The sequence below is a fragment of the Aristolochia californica genome, unplaced genomic scaffold (genome assembly GCF_029961685.1).
Source record: "Aristolochia californica isolate CCGP_79_NKW_82.1479 unplaced genomic scaffold, dmAriCali1.0.hap1 SCAF_15, whole genome shotgun sequence".
NCBI classification, from domain to species: domain Eukaryota; kingdom Viridiplantae; phylum Streptophyta; class Magnoliopsida; order Piperales; family Aristolochiaceae; genus Aristolochia; species Aristolochia californica.
The window spans coordinates 5,179,434-5,199,228 of NW_027181826.1; the positions used below are offsets into that span (position 1 = coordinate 5,179,434).

Here is a 19,795-nt window from a genome sequence, read left to right on the forward strand (position 1 = left end):
AATAATGCGAGGCCCTAGCAGCGGCTATTTGCCTTACCAATATTAAGTTGTATCTAGAAGTGGCTAAGACTCAGATTCTTAGTTCCTCTACCCTTCCCTCTTTTGATGACATCATTGCTACATTGTTACAGATTCCTGATCCATCTCCTCCTTCTCCGATTGATGCTCCAATTAGCTATGTTCTTTAGTAATCGGGGTACATCATCCCCATTTCGATGACACGGCTAAAAAACAAGAGGAGGCCGCAATAGAGGTGGTCGAACATTTGCCACACACAATTTTCCCACATGTCTTTGATATTTGCCAGTGTCACGTCTTCTCCAGTTGTGGCACACAATTTTTGGTCTACAGCCCTTCATTCCTATTTCTTCAAGAAGATCCAAGACGTATTTTCTTTGAGACAATACTATTCCATGGTTTAACTAAAGGACTTCTATACCAAGAAAATATTTGAGCTTAACCCAAATCTTTAGTCTTGAACTCTTGACATATCATATTTTTCACTTCTTGTATACTATGAGCATCATTCCCAATCAAGATAATATCATCAACATACACAACCAATAATATCTTCCCTTTGATAGTATCTTTAATATATACTGAGTGATCAACCGAGTACCTATGAAAGCCAAATCATAGAAGCGCTTGACTGAATTTATCAAACCAGGCCTGAAGGGACTGTTTAAGCCCATATAAAGATTTCTTTAACCGGCATACGGACTCCTCCTCAACCACATATCCTGGTGGTTAAACCATATAAATTTTTTCATGTATATCACCATTTAAAAATGCATTTTTTACATCGAGCTGATATATACTGGCCAGGATGAGTTAGCAGCAATAGAGAGGATGATACGTACCGAGTTTAGTTTTGCAACCGGAGAGAAAGTCTCTTCATAATCTATCCCATAGCATTGAGTATAACCTTTTGCAACCGACCCCTCTGGGTTGTGTTTCACTAAAAAGACCCATGTTTGATTTTGATATAATGCATGCATTTCTTAATCCATAGCCGCCTTTCATCCAGAATGTATCAGGGCCTCCTGGTAGGATTGCGGTATGGAAACAGAAATAAGAGAAGCAAGAAACTGAACACACTCAGAAGATAAGCGATGAGAAGACATAAAATTGGCAATTGGATGAGACGTAGAACAAGAACGGGTCAGACCCGTTCGACCACCTCTATTGCGGTCTCCTCTTGTATTTCGGCCGCGTCCTCTAAATGGGTATGATGTACCCCGATTACCAGAGAACATAGCTGATGGAGCATCAATCGGCGAAGAAGGAGATGGATCAAGAATCTGTAACAATGTAGCATTGATGTCATCACAAGAGGGAAGGGCAGAGGAACTAAGAATCTGAATCTTAGCCACGTCTAGATACGGCTTAATATTGGATGAAGTGGAATATGTAGAGACCATGCAAAGGAAGCTGGATGAGCTGGTTGATGTGCTTGGGGAGAGATCATGAAGTGATAGGCAAAAGCAGTAGAGAACGTACCTTGCCTGCATGGCGTCCAGATTAGTGTGTCTGGTGAGTTTTTTATTCTAACTGTAGAGAGATTTGCGACTAGATCTGTAGCTTCCAAAGCTTCATCATCAGTTAAGGCTCGTCTAAGATCTAAGTTCCATTTGCCAAAGGTTAGTCGTTGCTCAGCACATCCTGAACTCTTGACAGTCGATAAATGCATCCATAACTATCTATGAAACTGCTTGAGCCAGCCCACCAGTCGGTCCAGAACTTAGTTCGACTTCCAGAACCAATATAGCATTTGACCACAGATTTAAAGACAGGAAGGAGTTGGGCAATTTTCTTCCATACAGGCGATAATTTGTAAAGTCTCCCGTCGTCAAGCCACCACCCAATGCCTTTCTCAAATTTGGCTTCAACCATTTTCCACCATAACAGAGTAGGTTGCACATTAAATTTCCATATCCACTTCAATAGTAAGGCCGAGTTGGTAGTTGCAATATCCCGAATCACGAGACCACCCATCATGATGGGTTTACAAACGTCATCCCATTTCACAAGACTACTTTCTTTCCCCATTTGGCCCATCCCATAAAAATCTCCTTTTTAGGAGTTCTATTCTATTTTGAATAGAGGCAGGACAATGGTACAATGAGAGAAAATAAGAGGGTATACCATGTAAACAGGATAATGAGAACCAACTTACCAGCTTTGGATAGAAATCTGCCTTTCCATGATGCAAGACGGCCTTCGAGGCGTTCAATGACAGGGAACCATTCACTTTTTGTTGGCAGAGCCAGGGTCAGAGGCAGACCCAAATAGGTGCCCGGAAGTGACGCCATACGGAGGCCAATGATAGAAGTTTTTTCCCAGCTTACCTTTTGACCAGTAGTTAATTCGAAAATGTTCAACACGGCTTTCATGTGAGAAACTAATCACATAGACCTTCTCCAAAAAGGATTGTGTCATCAACATACTGTAAGATCGGGATATCTTGGTTCTGGTCTTCAGAGATAGGACTAAGCCAACCCGATCGTTTAGCTAATCGGATCATAGAGACAAGGTACTCGTCAATCAGAGTAAATATGAAAGGGGATAAAGGATCACCTTGTCTAATCCCCCTAGATGCTTTGAAGAAACTGCACGGCTTTCCATTAACGAGTACAGAATAAGATGTGGTAGAAATACAACTTCTCATCCAAAATATTCCTATCACGGATGAAAGCACTTTGACAAGGATTAATAACCTTCAGTGAGGCTAATGGGTCAAAAATCCTAGGGCAATTCAATATTTGACTTTTTTGGGATAAGAGCAATGAAAGATGCACCGATTCCTCCATGGGTAATACCGACTTCGTGGAAATTGTGGATGAGAGCGTACACATCCTTTTTTATCAGATCCCAAAAACAATGGTAAAACTCACCGTTAAAGCCATCTGGTCCAGGAGCTTTAACTTTTGGAAGGCCAAGGGCAGCCAAATCAATTTCTTCAGTAGTGAATGGTTTTTCCAAATTTGTAGCGTTGTCAGAAGAGATTCACTGGAAATCGAGATGCGGGAAGCTTAGGTCTGTTGTAACATTCTTCCGTATACAAGTCTGAAAAATACTATTCGTTATCACTTGGTCTCCAAGAAAGAGAGAAGTGATACGATTAGTCCTCCTCCTGGCCGAAGCGATGGAATGAAAGAACTTTGTGTTCCCATTTCCATCGGCCATCCAATGGAATCTAGCACGTTGTTTCCAAAGGACCGATTCTAAACGAAGTAAATTAAAATACTCCATATTTAATTGATTTCTAACAAGTAAATCAGGAGGAGAGATTACCTTTGTTCTTCAAGTAAATCCAGCTCAGATATGCGGTGACGAATCAAGTTTTTCCGGGAAGCAGCAGCAACACGGTGATTTCTTGCCCATAATCAGATCTTTGCCTTGAGCGCTTTGAGTTTTAGAGGAAGAGCCCAACCCGGGTTGGGATGAGTCTCTTGCTCGAGCCACCAGTTTTTCAGGGAAGGAGTGAAGGACTCAATAAGTATCCATGCATTTTCGAAACGGAAGAGGGATGAGTCTCCTGCTCAAGCCACCAGTTTTTGAGGGAAGGAGTGAAGGACTCAATAAGTGTCCAAGCAGCAGCAACACGGTGATTTCTTGCCCATAATCAGATCTTTGCCTTGAGCGCTTTGAGTTTTAGAGGAAGAGCCCAACCCGGGTTGGGATGAGTCTCTTGCTCGAGCCACCAGTTTTTCAGGGAAGGAGTGAAGGACTCAATAAGTATCCATGCATTTTCAAAACTGAAGAGGGATGAGTCTCCTGCTCAAGCCACCAGTTTTTGAGGGAAGGAGTGAAGGACTCAATAAGTGTCCATGCATTTTCGAAACGGAAGGGGATCGTCCCCAAGCAGATGGACGAGTATTAATTTAAATAGGCCAGTGATCGGATCCAATTTTGTTTTGAACTTGGCCGAAAATGTTAGGGAAAAGTTGTCCCCATTCGTTGTTAGCAAAAAAAGGGTCCAACTTTGAGAGCCCCTGTTTCACGGGGGGTCTGACAATTGGTCCAAGTGAATTTTTTCCCAGAGAGGGGAATCTCTGAGAGCCCCTGTTTCAAGGACTTAGACGAGCCTAAACTCCTTTAGGCTGGCAGAAATTCTAAGTCTCATGTGGCCTGCTTTCAGTCCTTCGAAAACAGTACAACCTCTTTCCCTAAATCGTCGTCACAATGCTCCTTCCCTCTCAAGTCGAACAACAGTATTAAAACAAAGGAAACCAAGATTAGAGGGGGAGAATACCTTGTATTGATGACTGAAACCACAATGCTGGCCGTCCAAGGTGGAGGACCAGAGTCTCTCAACAATTCTCTCTCTCACGTGCTATACAAGCTTTCTCTACAAGATGGTGAATGAATTTACAAGGGTCGAATGCCTTGGTATTTGACCCCCCTGGATCTCTCCCTTCCATCCAATGAGAAGAGAACCTCTCCCCATTCAAATCCCTTGATTTACTCCTCTTGGACTCAATCTTGTATGTGGACGTCCTAGGTGTCTCCATTCATGTGCCCACTCAAATCAACACTCAAATCACACTTAAAATGAGTCCTAGTTGGCATAGGGGACGTGTGGGAGTGGCCAAAGAAGAATTTCCCCAGAAATGGCATCCTCCTAGATTTTGCCACTTTGCATGCGCACGCACACGCACGTTGCAGAACCAGCATGGCAACCCCAACTACGTTGGGCGCCCGCGCTGTTGCTTCATGCGCTTGCGTGCACATAGCTTCCGCACCGTGCGTGCAACCCCTTACGCCAATGCGCCCTTTGCCCAGGCCGTGCGTGCGTGCATTCTGCTTGTTGTGCGCGCATCTGTTGTGGTTACGGTTTCTGTCTCGGCTAGCTGTTGGGGTCGTTGTGCATCTGCTTGGCAAGCTTAAGTATGTCTTCTTCCTCTGCAGCTCATGCCGAGCCGGCCATATGCGTGCACCCCTCTGGGTCGTGCCATTGTACTTGGCCTTGGCCATCGCTGCTGTTGTTGTGCACTGGACTTGCACAGTCTAGCTACACCATGGCTTCATCCTCTGTCTCATACTCCCACCTCCATAAGGCAAACGCCCTCGTCTGCGTCCCTTGGTGATAGTCGGCCACCTCCTTCTCGAACGGCCACAACTACGCAACGTCTTGCCATGTTGCCTCGCTTTACAGTTGACCCTGCCACTTGACCAAGTATTGCGTCCTCCGGGGCTTACCCTTTTGCGCTCCTCTCGGTCTATAATAATATACATTACTTTGTTTACAAAAGTAGTTGATACATCAATTGGTGCCATTGGGTCAACTATTCTCTCCGGGTCTGGGTCTTCAAAATAAGGTTTAAGGTTCTATACATGAAAAACATTGTGGAACTTAAACCTTTTCGGCAGCTACAATTTGTAGGCTAGGTTGCCCACAAGTTCAATGATACATCAATTGATACATCAATTGGTGCCATTGGGTCAACTATTCTCTCCGGGTCTAGGTCTTCAAAATAAGGTTTAAGGTTCTATACATGAAAAACATTGTGGAACTTAAACCTTTTCGGCAGCTACAATTTGTAGGCTAGGTTGCCCACAAGTTCAATGATAGGAAAGGGGCCTTCATAATTCTTCAAAAGACCTTTGTTCTTGCTTCTTAGGTGATGCAATTGTTCAGGTCTTAGTTTCAGAAGGACATGGTCACCTACCTTGAAAGAAGACACCCTCCTCTTCAAATTAGCATACTTCTCCATTTTTTTAGCTACCTTGTGTAGGACCCATGCCAATTCTATTTTGTCTTTCCATCTCCTCGCCAGTTGATGGGCTGCTGGACTCTTCCGTGAGGTATCTGGAATGAGTCCCATAGGCGCTAAGGGTTGTTGTCCTGTTGCTAACTCAAAAGGACTATGCCCTGTGGATTCGGATTTCTGCAAGTTGTATGAGAACTGGGCCATGTCCAACAAGTCTGGCCAATTCTTTTGATTAGCTGCAACATAGATGCGCAAATATTGCTCCAACAAAGCGTTTATGCGCTCAGTTTGGCAGTCATTCTGAGGATGAAAACTAGTGGAAAAATTAAGAGTAGTTCCCATAACTCGTTCCATATGATCGTTGTGGGCACACCCCAGTGCTTCACCACCTATGCCATGAATGCTCGAGCAGCCTCCGCCGCTGTATAATACACTTGGCACTGCTACGAATGTTCCGTACTTCGTAAAACGATCCACCACTACCATGATAGACCCTAGCCCGTCTTTCTTGCGCAAACCAGAAATGAAGACCATTGAAATAGACTCCCACGGCCGTTTTGGAATGGGCAAAGGCTGTGTAACAAGCCTCTGGGCTTTCTTTGTTCGATCTTATCCTGTTGACAGATAAGACATGTGCGCACAAATTCCTCCCTCCACATCGCTCTCTAAGTCTGGCCAGAGAGCAAGGCCAATGTCCTTCTTTGACTTGGATGTCCTGCCCACAAAGAATCATGGCATTCCCTCAAGAGGTCACCTTTGGCATAAAGTCTGTTACCTTTGGTCTTGAGCAGTCCGTCCTCAAGCCAAAATTGTCTTGTTTCGCCTAATGCAGTGGCCTGGGCATCTTGGCGAAAACCAATGCGAATTCTGTCAAGAATGGTGGCACTGACCTGGGTTATGGCCAAAAGAGCCTGCAAACGAAACAACATCCGTTTCGGTTGCAAAAACCCCACTGTAAGTGTTTTTCGTGTTGCGCGTGAAGGGCCTGCCGCATCGCAAGTTGGGGCTGCCGAGCGCTGTTCGCATAGCGCCATGCGCGCCTCTGCCTCTTCCGCGTGCACGGGTTCCGTTTTTGTGCGCGTTCAGGCAATGCTTTCTGGTGTCGTGCGCTGCATGTGCGCCAATACCCTTTTGCCCTTCTCTCCATCAAAAGGCGTAGTAGAACCTGTCTTTCTGCTTAAGGCATCTGCAGCAGCAACATTGGCTTTCGCCTCGTACATCATCTCAAAGTCAAACTCGGCCAATAAGTCTGGCCACCGAGCTTGCTTCGGGATTTTTCTGCGTCAAGAAGTAGCTAGAACCAACATTATCAGTTTTTACAATAAACTTGGAGGCTGCCTCCAAGTACGTAAACAATATACTACAGCAGTATATCATTGATGGCAAAATTTGAGGCATCCGTGTGCACCTCAAATGGCTTGGAGTCAGCAAGTTTTAGCACTGGTTCAGCCATCATGGAGTCTTTGAGTCACTGAAAGGACTGTTGGTATCTTTCCGTCCAATGCCAAGAATAGTCCTTGAGAAGGTCAATCAAGGGGGCGGCAAGTGCTGAAAACCCCTTGATGAATCTCCTGTAATTAGCAAGAGTGGGAGTTGGCCAATCCCTTATGGCCTCGACCTTTTTTGCTGTCCATCCAAATCCGTCCTCCCCCTATCCAGGACACTTCTTGCAGCCCAAATGAACACTTCTCTTTCTTTTCATACAGCTAGTTCTTTCTTAAAATACGAAACACCTTGTGAAGGTGCTCTTTGTGCTCCTCCAAGTCTTAGTTGTACACCACTATATCATCTAAGTATACAACTACAAAATAGTCCAAGTACTCGGAAAATACCTCGTTCATAAGAGTGAAGAAAGTGGCAGTTGCATTGGTCAAGCTGAGAGGCATAACCATGAACTCATAGGCCCCATACCTGGTCACACAGGTCGTCTTCCCCTTGCCTCCCTTAATCGATGCATAGCCTCATGCTTCCATCCTTCTTTGTTTGAAACAAAACAGGAGCTCCATAGGGTGCCTTACTTGGTTTGATGAACCTAGCGTCCAGCAATTCACTGAGTTGTTTGCGCAATTCATCCAACTCCTTGGGTGTTTTGGCTGGCTTCTTTGCTCCTTGGTCCAACCCTCTCTCCTAGGTGGCAATCGGGCAGGAAGTTGTTCCGGCATGACGTCCTTAAACTCATGCAAAATCGTTTGAATCTACTTGGGGGTGGGGGTGGACTCCACTTGTTCAACAGCACAAAGAGATGTTATGATAGACCCCACAATAGTATTACCTATTTAGAAGGAGTAAACAGAAGGATAATTAGAGGGTGATTAATGGGTCGGGGGCATTTTGGGCATTTTGGGAATTTGAGAAGGCTAGTGGTTTCGGGAGGGAATTTAGAGGGGGAGTCAAGGGAGAGGAAGGGGCGTCGTTTCGTCTACAGAGCTGGTCTCTCGAATACCAGTGGTTATCTTGCTGATTTTAGTGGAGTTCGATTGGGATTTCGATTTCAAAGTTTCCTTTTTTGTGGCCATCGCTTTCACCATCTGGGATTACAGTTATCAGAGTAGTTTGGCGTGATCGGGAGGTTATCGTCTGCTCGAGGTTGGGTTTGCCGAGCTATCAAGGAATCACCGTCTACTCGAGGAGGTTATTTATTTTGATTTCAGCAGCGAAGGTTCGTGATTTATTTCTCTTTGGCTTAAAACTCTTTATTCTGGTTATCGGGGTGTATCATTTGGTATCAGAGCGGGCTCCCACTTCGCGACTTCGAATCCCGAAGGAGGCAACCTAGCGAAGGGGGCGACCTAGAGGCCAGATTAAAATTACTAGTAGGTCGTAGGAACTTAACCCAGGTCCAACTAGTGTTGCTAGAGTGGGCAGCCGTGATCGTTGTCTCGCGAAGGTGGGGTGTGATGTTATGGTCTTGGGTTAAGTACCTATGTCTTCCGCTCCTAACAAACCGATCTTTTGGGTAGTATTGGCTAGGTGCTTAACATTTGGCTGGGTTCGCATCTGGAGCTCAGCAGTAAAAAAGGAATTTCTATTTTTCGATTTTGGTGGCATCAAAGCTTACTGAATCGCAAGATATCAAAGGTTTCGGGAGCGTCGTCTGCTCGAAGAAGGTGGGTTCTGTTACGATTTCGGCAGTAAGGATATCGGAAGCGTCGTCAGCCGGGAGTCGAGGGGAGTTTCGACTTCGACGATTGGTAGCGAAGTAAAAAAAAAAAAAAAAAAATCCTCATGGCTACTACCAGAATGGAGTCGAGGGTGGATTCGGTGGAAGGAATTGTTAGCGCAATAAGGGAGGAGGTGAGTTTGATGAAGGAAGAAGTCCGGAAGATTCCAGCCATGGAACAAGGGTTGACAGCGCTGATAGGGCGTGTTGAGCAACACCTGCATACCCAAGAGGAGCTCAACTGAAATCTGAATGCTCAGAGTAGGACGGCGAGATAGGGGCTAGACTCGACAGTGGGCGATAACTCGATCCAGAGAGGTATCGGACATGGAAGAGACAGTGGCGAGGCTGATCGGAATAGGCAGAGCCGATATGAAGACCCAGATGACTGAATTTATAGAGTTGAATGCTATTTCTCGCTGAACTGGGTATCTCACGGTGAAAAACTAGAAGCCACAGTAGTATGTCTTGAAGGGCATTAAAATGGTTCAAGTACAAAAATAATAGGAGAGAGATCATGAATTGGGAAAAATTTCAGTCCTTATTGCTAAAACTGTTCCGAAGTTCCGAAGACGGCTCTCCTAATGAGAAATTTCTGGCATTGAAGAAGGCGATTTGAGGATTTGTGTCCACATTGGAAGACATTCCAAAAAAGGTGTTGGAGTCCAACTTTGTATTGGCTTTAAGTCCGAAATTCGGGCCGAGGTGAGGGTGTTGGAGCCACATGGGTTGGGAAGGACCATGGAGTTGGCACAAAAGTTGGAAGAAAAAAATAAAGTTATTAAGCAGACTCGGTTTGGGCTGGGTACTCCAAAACCAGCGGTGGATCACGTCCATGGCAGAATCGACGAAACGTGGGGTGGAGAAGAGGACGCCATTCAGGAAACTCACGGAAGCCGAAATCCAATATCGGAGAGAGTGGGGTTTGTGCTACCGTTGTGATGAAAAATTCTTAGCTGGGCATGATGTAAAAACAAGGACCTACAAGTGCTAATTTTACAAGAGCTGGAAGAAGTTATGTAGGATAGCAACGATGGCAAGGGTGAACAGCAGGAGGACGGGGTTAGCGCGGCTGCTCAAAGTGGAGGTGTCGTTGAATTCGGTAGTGGGATTAACAAAGACTATCAAGATTGCGGGAAGCATCGGAGAACAACCAGTCGTCGTACCCATAATTTTATTTCCACCACAGTGGTCAAGAAACTGCACTTGCCGCAACGTTCAATTGGGTACAGGTGCGGCACTGCCCAGGGAAGGAATAGAGATAGTGAAGGATATTTTGCCTTTGGAATTGGGAAGCACTGATGTGATTTTAGGGGTACAATGGTTGGAAACCTTAGGAGGCACATATACGAACTGGAAAACACATGTTATAAAGTTCAAATTGGGTAATGAGACGGTGGTGTTACAAAGAGATCCCTCCTTGCACAAAACTTTGGTTTCACTTAAGGCGATGATGCGAACTATCAAGCATGAGGGACATGGGGTTCTTGTGGAGTTGGGTTGTACCACAGTGGCAGTGTCACCACCGAGGGAGGATACGACAGCGATGGTGAAGAAAGTTTTGACAGAGTTCGGAGATGTTTTTGCCATGCCCCAAGAGTTACCACCACAAAGGGCAAAGGAGCATGCCATAACTTTGAAAGAGGGAGCTTCACCGGTGAGTGTTCGCCCATATCGGTACCCCCAAATACAAAAAGATGAAATAGAACAGTTGGTGGGAGAAATGTTGGCTGTTGGAATCATACAGCCTAGCACTAGCCCTTTTTCAAGCCCCGTGCAAGAAGAAAGATGGAAGCTGGAGATTTTGTGTGGACTATCGAGCCCTTAACAAGGAGACGATTCTGGATAAGTTTCCCATTCCAGTGATCGATGAGTTGTTAGATGAGCTTCAAGGAGCCCAAGTTTTTTCGAAGTCAGGATATCAGAGGTTATCTTGCTGATTTTAGTGGAGTTCAATTGGGATTTCGATTTCGGAGTTTCCTTTTTTGTGGCTATCGCTTTCACCGTTTGGGATTACTGTCATCGGAGTAGTTTGGCGTGATCGGGGGAGGTTATCGTCTGTGCGAGGTTGGGTTTGCCGAGCTATCGAGGAATCACCGTCTTCTCGAGGAGGTTATTTATTTTGATTTCAGCAGCGAAGGTTCGTGATTTATTTCTCTTTGGCTTGAAACTCTTTCTTCTAGTTATCAGGGTGTATCATGTTACAAGGACCCCTTTCATCCATAATCCCCACCAAACCCAAATACGGTACAATAAAAGCCTTACAAACTGAAAAGAATTCCATTAAAATCGTCCATGGGGACAATAGTAAAGTTTAGAGAGCCAACCCACTTGCCTATCACAACAGGGACGTCCTTGGCAACTCCTTGGACCTCACGAGCCGCAGAATTAACAGCTTTCATCTTGCTGCCATCCTTCTCCCCTCGAAGCCTTAGGCGCGCCTAGCTTCCTCTTCAGATAGAAAGTTGTGAGTGGCGCCAGTATCCACCATTGCCTTCACTAGGCGTCCAACAGCAAGTGTTAAGCTAATAAAAAGAAGTTCTCTAAGAGATCTTACCGAAAGTGGAGGGTCTCACTCTCCCCTTGAACGAACAGCATTCAGCAATGTTATAGAGCCCATTCTAGGCTCGGTTCCACCATCCCCAAGTTCGGTTTAAGCAGCATTGAGGAGATGCTTCTTTGGGCAGTCCCATCACAAATGAAGCACCGAACCTTCTTCTTTGCTTTGTCCGTCTTCTTCTTCTCTTCTGGCTTGGCCTTGGCCTCTCCAGAAAGAATTGTCTTCGTAGCTCTCTCTTGAAGTCGTCCCAAGTTTGGACAGGTTCTTCTCCCCCTTGCTCATCTCCCGTACGCCTCCTCCACCAAAGAATTGCATCATCGGAAAGGAACATGGCAGCATTATTAACCTTCGTTTGATCATCGGTGAGCTTGCTAGCATGGAAGTATTGCTCCACTTGCCATAGAAAATTATCTATGACCTTTGGTCTCTCTTTCCGGTGAAAGACTTTGCTTGTACATGAACAACCCCTCTATTTGCCAAGGCTTGTTCGCACAAGGAGAGTCTTGCACGCAGCTCCCCAAAGAGGTCTTTGACGTCTTCCTCAAATCCTCTCAGCCAATTCGGAGTTCGTACAAAGATTTTCAACGCTGCCCAAACGATGCTCAAGAGTTGTAAAACGAAAGTTAACGTCACTTACTTGTTCTTCGCCTCTTGAAGCATTTTCTCCACTTGTGGAAGTCATTGATTGCAACGTACGCTCTGATACCAGTTTGTCACGGGCTTAGATGAGCCTAAACTCCTTTAGGCTGGCGGAAATTCTAAGCCGCATGTGGTCTGCTTTCAGTCCTTCGAAAACAGTACAGCCTCCTTCCCTAAATCGTCGTCACAATGCTCCTTCCCTCCCAAGTCGAACAGCAGTATAAAAACAAAGGAAACCAAGAGGATTAGAGGGGGAGAATACCTTGTATTGATGACTGAAACCAGGGGACGTGCTCTCTACAATTCTCTCCCTCACGTGCTATACAAGCTTTCTCTACAAGATGGTGAATGAATTTACAAGGGTCGAAGAATTTCCCCCGAAATGGCAACCTCCCAGATTTTGCCACTTTGTATTGATGCACTGGCACGCGCGCATTGCAGAACCAGCATGGCAACCCCAATTGCGCTAGGTGCCTGCGCTTGCGCGCACATAGCTTTTGCGCCGCGCGCGCAACCCCTTACACCAATGCGCCCGCATGCGCATTTGTTGTGGTTACGGTTTCTGTCTCGGCCGGCTGCTAGTGTCGTTGCGCGTCTTGCTGCTTGGCCATCCGTTTGGCAAGCTCAAGTATGTCTTCTTCCTCTGCAGCTGATGCCGGGCCGGCCATATGCGTGCGTCCCTTTGGGCCGTGCCATTGCACTTGGCCTTAGCTGTCGTTGTTGTTGTTGTGCACTGGACTTGCACAGTCTTCGTCCTTGGTGTCAAGCCACACCATGGCTTCATCCTCCGTCTCATCCAGGCTACTAATGACATCGAAAAAAAGCTCTCATGATGGACGAGGTTCTGGTGGCGGGAGGGCTTTTATCTGAGCAAAGGAGAATAGCATTGAAGTCTCCAGCCAGTAGCCAGGGCAGGGTTGTAGATGCCAGCTAACGCCCATGATGTTCCAAGGGAGTGATCATGGAAGCGCAGGCCGATTGAAAAATGGCCCAACATAGTGAGAGTGGCGTCAACTGCTTTTGGGTCCCAGATGACAACTATGCCACCAGAGTACCCAATTGCATCGACATTAGCCCATAATTCACTGGCAACAGAGTAGTCAAAAAGATTGCAGCTTTGTTTCAACAAGAATTACTATTTTTGGCTTACATTCAAAAAGTGTTGCTTTGACCAAGGGCTCGCTTAGAATAAGAACAGAGTCCTCTGACATTCCAGGACAACACGATCATTAAGTACGTGAGGGGGGGGGGGGGGGGGGGGGGGGGGGGGGGGGGTGTATTCTGCGTCGTCTCGCGAGCTTCCAGGTAGTAGGAGCAGAAGATTGTTGCGAGCTCCGTCATTTCAAAAAAGTCTTCAGGGGGGTAGTCTTGTTCTTGTTAGAAGAAACTTGAGTAGGTCATCCCGCTAATTGGCTTGAGGTAACATGGTTGGGATTGGGTTAGAGGTTGGTGGAAGTGGAAATTCAGACCAAAGAGGGGATTTCGGTGGGGAGGACTGGAGGGGAATTTTTTTTTTTTTTTTTTGGGGGGGGGGGGGTCTTTGGCTTTCCCTTTCTTCCTTTTTCTGGAATACGTGTAGGTGTAGGGGGTTATGGAAGATCAGCTTCACGTTGGGGGGTGATGGCAGGGGATTTGTTTTTGGAACTTGAGGCTTCCATGGTGGCTATGGTGTGGTTTGAGTATCCGAAGGGGAGTGGGCAAAGGATGGAGGGGAGTGATATTTTTAGGAAATGAATTCGTTGCCTACAAACATTTGGGAGGATTTGAGCTTTTCTTGGTGCTGGCGGTGTTGAGTTCCATGGAAATTCCAAAACTCAGGCAAATTTTGTTGTCTACCAGTCTTCAAATTTGCATTTCTCATTGTCTTTACTCTTTTTCTCGGGTTGATTCTGACACCTCTGGTGAAGAACATCTCTGACGTTTTTTTCTCCTCTGGGAAAAGCTTGTCAGTTTACAAATCTTCCTCGAGCCCCATCCAGTCCCTCCCCTCCATCACTCGTCTTTTCGACTCCCAAAAAGCTCACCTTCTTTTCTAATCCCACCTGGAACTTCGGTCCAACAAATGACTTCCCAACCATTTTAAATATCCGCTCCCCCTCCATCCTTTGCCTCATCTGGGAAAAGCTTGTCAGTTTACAAATCTTCCTCGAGCCCCATCCAGTCCCTCCCCTCCATCACTCGTCTTTTCGACTCCCAAAAAGCTCACCTTCTTTTGTAATCCCACCTGGAACTTCGGTCCAACAAATGACTTCCCAACCATTTTAAATATCCGCTCCCCCTCCATCCTTTGCCTCATCCCCCTTCGGATACTCAAAACACACCCCGCCACCATGGAAGCCTCTTCCAAAACCAAACCCCTTGCCACCACCCCCCAACGGGAGACTGAAAAAAGGTCTTCCATAACCCCCTACACCTACACTTATTCCAGAAGAAGAAAGGGAAAGCCAAAGCCACCTCCCCCCCCCCCCCCCCCCACCCCCCCCCCCCCCCCCCCCCACACACACACAAAATCCCCCTCCAATCCTCCCCACGGTAATCCCTCCTCTTTGGTTTGAACTTCCTCCAGTCCTCCCCTCGGAAATTCCTCCTCTTTGGTCTGACCTTCTACCAACCTTAACCTCAACCCCAACCCCCAATCCCAACCATTCTATTCCTACTACCTGGAAGCTTGCGAGACGGCGCAGAATATCACCCTCGGAAATTCCTCCTCTTTGGTCTGACCTTCCACCAACCTTAACCTCAACCCCAACCCCCAATCCCAACCATGCTCCCTCAAGCCAATCAACGGGATGACCTACTCTAGTTTCTGCTAGAACAAGAACAAGACTTCCCACCTGAAAACTTTTCCGAAATGATGGAGCTGGCAATAATCTTCTATTCCTACTACCTGGAAGCTTGCGAGACGGCGCAGAATATCACCCTCGAAAATTCCTCCTCTTTGGTCTGACCTTCCACCAACCTTAACCTCAACCCCAACCCCAACCCCAACCCCCAACCCCCAATCCCAACCATGCTCCCTCAAGCCAATCAACGGGATGACCTACTCCAGTTTCTGCTAGAACAAGAACAAGACTTCCCACCTGAAGACTTTTCCGAAATGACGGAGCTGGCAATAATCTTCTATTCCTACTACCTGGAAGCTTGCGAGACGGCGCAGAATATCACCCCCACCCCCCACCCCCCACGTCCTAAGCTGTCCTGGAATGTCAAAGGACTCTGTTCCCAGTCTAAGCGAGTCCTAGTCAAAGCAGCTCTTTTTGAACGTAAGCCAAAAATAGTAATTCTTTGTTGAAACAAAGCTGCAATCTTTTGACTACTCTAATGTCGATGCGATTGGGCACTCTGGTGGCATCGTTGTCATCAGGGACCCAAAAGCAGTTGACGCCACTCTCACTGTGCCGGGTCATTTCTCAATCGATTGGGCACTCTCACCCTTGGAACCTCATGGTGTTAGCTGGCATCTATGGCCCTACTTGACACCGCGATTGGGCCTCCTTCTGGGAGGAAGTTTTCCAACTCATTCAATTATGGGACCTGCCCTGGCTACTGGCCAGAGACTTCAATGCTATTCTCCTCTGCTCATATATAAAAGCCCTCCCGCCACCAGAACCTCGTCCATCATGAGAGCTTTCTCCGATTTCATTAGCAGCCTGGGCTCTCAGAGATTCCCCTCGGGGAAAAAATTCACTTGGACCAATTGCCAGAGCTATCTAAACTATCTAAAAATTGGACAACCTAAGCCTAACCTTTTTCTTACCTATGCTCAATAGGCTCAATAGGATCTGTAGGAAAAGGATGGAAAGCATTGATCTCCTACAACACACCCCACATCTCTATAAAATACTTAGTCAGTGTCTTGTGACCACAAGTCATACTACAGTACTTTGTATAAGAATCAAAAACCCTAGACAAGTTACTTTCTTGAGAGAGGATAGACTCTAGGGTAAACCATATCTCCTTTGAGGTGGTTCAACCCATAACCTGGTTACTCAACCATGGCTCCATACCATTCACTAACCAAGTCATGAGTTGACTATCTCATGCCTCTCAATCATCATTCATAAGGTAAGGAGGATTCTCTTGAAGATACTTCAATTTTCTTTTAGCATTTAAAAATATCTTAATGGACAAGGACAAATTCAGATAATTTCTCCATTCAGTCTAACAGATGTAATCTGAATGGTGTTAGAATCCATTGAGTCTAAACCATCTAACACCTTAGGGGGAGTAACAATCTCACCTATATGTGCCATGGTTACTTCTAAAAACGCCAATCCACCAACATGCACAGCTCTAAACAAGCCATCAATAACTATAGCTAAACCCCCTTCACAGCCGGAAAAAAAAACCTGCACAGACTTCTATGGGCCCACACCAGCACACTTCCAGCAAACACAATGAGAACAATAAGAAGAAAAACACACTCAGCAATCACCATAAACTCAATTATCAACTCTGGTAGCCTGTGCAAGCACAACCTGCAGACTTGTGAGGGTGACGCAGGCACAGGCCTGGTCCACCCCTCACTTCAACTAGAAATCAACCCTCTAGGGTACAACCATACATAACTATTGTTCAAACAGAAGCACAAGCCATTAAACCTTAGGTTATGGCACACAAAAAAGAAACATCTGAACTTTAAGTGCAATCAGCAAAGGATAAATTGAAAGGAACCTCCCAAACACACACTCAGAAGATAGGGAGCAACAGCCAGCTTCTCCCTTAAGGATCGCAATGCTCTAATTACATGTAAAATCCTGTGCTTGAAGGATGAGAAAGAGGGAAAGAGAGGAGAGATTTGGAGAAGAAAGAGGGAAGGACAGAGAGAGAGAGAGAGAGAACTGCATGAAAGAGAGCAATCTCGATACCTCTCCCAGGATCCCATATCTGGTTTTTTTATTAATCATTAAAACACATACTATCAAAAGAACAAAAATGCCCTCAATAGGCAGCCAGAAAATACATGAAATTACTCCTTTAACCTTATAATTTAACTTCCTATCAATAGACACTTCCCAGCACAAACATATACTTCAGAAATGACTAAAATATCCTCAAACTGTAACAATATCTAATGTTGGGGCCTCCCCATTGTGGAAAAGAATTTTCTAGGGAAAAAAGGTGGGCAATGCAGTATTCACTTTAGAGGGAAATCAGTCTCTTTGGTTAAATTCTGGATGGACTGTTGGCTGGGGGAGAATTCTTTAGCTGAATTAGCTAGGGGACAACTTGGTTGGGACCTTCAGCTTAAACAGAAACTAAGGGATAATGAAATCATTGAAGCCAGCACTCTCATAAATGTGCTGGAGGGCCAACACATAAGAAGATTGGAAGGATAAAATCATTAGGAAAAGGAAGCCCGACGGAATCTTCTCTGTTGCCTTCTGTTACAAGTGGAGAAACAATACTGATCACTCTGTTGGAGATGCTGCTCACATGGTCTAGAAGTTGTTGGGAGAGTGCCAAAAAAATCATCCTAACATATGACAATCTGCAGTAGCATGGAACTTTGATCATCAACTCCCTCTTTAGGCTCTGTGGAGACAAGGAGGAAGCATTTGACCACCGATGACTGGAATCACAGTTTGCAGCTCCTCAACTTGTGCATATGCCTGCCCAACACTTTCACCAATCCGATACTTCAGTGCTCTGTCCTCCAGAAATCCCCCTCCCTCTTGGGAAGCTGTTGTGTCATGCAGTGTTTGCCACTGTCCACTGATGCATATGGAACACAAGGAAACAACAGAGTTCCCGAAGCTAAAGTCAAGCCCATTATGCAGGTTATTGAAAAAACTTGCTCAATGAAGGTTACACACATATACAGATGATTCAAAAGAGATTTAGTGGCGATTACCAGTAAACTGGAGAGAAATTTAGTGTACAAAACACAGAGAAGCAAAAACAGAGTATGATAACCAGTCTGATGTGCTCTGACATTGTCAAAAAGACCACAAGCCCCAATTAATACAATGCAAACAAATATGACAAAAGCTAATTCAGTTGGGGAGGCAATGAGGGCATGGCCGTATCTGCCCATAAAATTGGAGGTTATCAGGTTATTCTCAGTCAAAGCACAAACTGCCAAGCCCATATATTGTACAAGTTTTTCGAAGCAATTAAAAAGCACAAACATAAGCACTAGAAAGCTCAAATTCATCCTAATCATGGTGCAAGGGCTGCACTAAAGTTTTTTTTTTTTAATATATGGCATTCGAATAAAAATAATAAAAGACCAGAGGTACGGATTGCACTATATTAAGTGATGGCTTATGAACACATTAGTTCCATTCCACGACAAACACCATAAACGGTATAAACAGCATCCAGTTTGAAGACTTTCTTTGTTTTTTTTTCAAGAATGAAAAAAAAGGTTTCTACCAAAAGTAGCAACTATTTTTTATGAATCAACAAAGAATGTCTATTTCTACATAATTACAAAAACATGCATTTATTCACGCACAAACCCCAAGCGAAAGAAGCGGCACAGGTATTCCAGCTCTACCACGGGTCATTCATAAGCAAAGACAAATGACTGACACCGACAGTTAACAAATACACCGAGCAACAGAAGAAGGACATATCTGCATGCTCATGCTGGAACATAACTGAAACCTAAGACTGAAGAGAACAACGGCGAAAGGAGAAGCTTCAAGTGGAAACAAACCGGATTCATGGAGGTAACGGAAAACGAGGAAATTCAACTCCGTCGAAGTGATAGACGCCATGACCAAGAGACCCAAGTCGAAGAGAAATATGAGCTTGACCTTCAACAAAATCTCATCCTTCCCTCGCCTTCCCCTTATTCGCCTGCGTTAAACCCGACAGAAGCTCTTTTCCTGGTCGTTCTTGCCCTCCACGCCTGTGTCGGATATACGCTCCAGCGCCTTGGCGGTCGCTTCAGCCGAATCGGGATTCGGGCCTGTAATATGCAATGCGAGTGGCCAGGTGTAGGCAGTAATATCCTGCCACGCGTATCTGCCCGTTAGCGGTTGTATTCACGTGAATACCTAACGGCTAGTTAATCCCATATCCAGTTTTTAGCAATTTCAAAATAATTATATAATACAATAATTTTAGAACATAAATTTGAAATATTTATAGTTATTAAAAAAAATTATTACACATTATAAAATTTTGACTACATCATAAGATCAATGTCTAGTCACTAACCTGCATAAATTATCAGGTTTAATCTTAAATTACCAGGTTTAATCTAACTCAAGTCAATTAGGTATGGATTTTTTTGAGCTAGGATGACATCTAAATTATGTCATTTTAAAAATTAATGAAAAATAATACTTAGGAGAAATATTTCAATTCTACGACTCAGTCTTAATATGAATTAAGAAAAAAATTACAATCATGTCCATGTGTACGAGAGCCCATCCACAACCACAAGGACATCCACGTGCATGTAGAGGTAAGCCTACTGCTAGTGAAGATGGTAGAGGTAAGCCTACTGCTAGTGAAGATGGTGGAGAAGATGAAGGTGGAGATGGAGATGGAGATGGAGTTGGTGGAACCAGAGCACCGACCAATCCTTCATCCAGCATAGCTCTCTGTAGGCTGAGAGATCATGTGTTGGTGGAGATAACTTAAGTGTAGGTGGTAGCACCTCAACATAAAATGGAGGAAAAAGTATCTCCCAATGACAAAGCCAAATCTAGATGTAGTGTCATGTGATGAGTATGGTATGTTAGGTCCTACATCATGTGAGTCACC

At 45.2% G+C, this 19,795-nt stretch overlaps 1 protein-coding gene across 1 annotated transcript in view; it reads right to left on the bottom strand.

The window, feature by feature from the left end:
- LOC137951133 (WD40 repeat-containing protein HOS15-like) overlaps positions 1–18,953 on the bottom strand; it is a 37,403-nt gene extending 18,450 nt beyond the window's left edge. Inside the window, exon 1 of the mRNA XM_068797733.1 lies at positions 18,738–18,953. Coding sequence (XP_068653834.1) covers positions 18,738–18,798 — 61 coding nt within the window. The 5' untranslated portion in view covers positions 18,799–18,953. The remainder of the gene's footprint in view (positions 1–18,737) is intronic.
- Between the last annotated feature and the right edge of the window lie 842 nt (positions 18,954–19,795).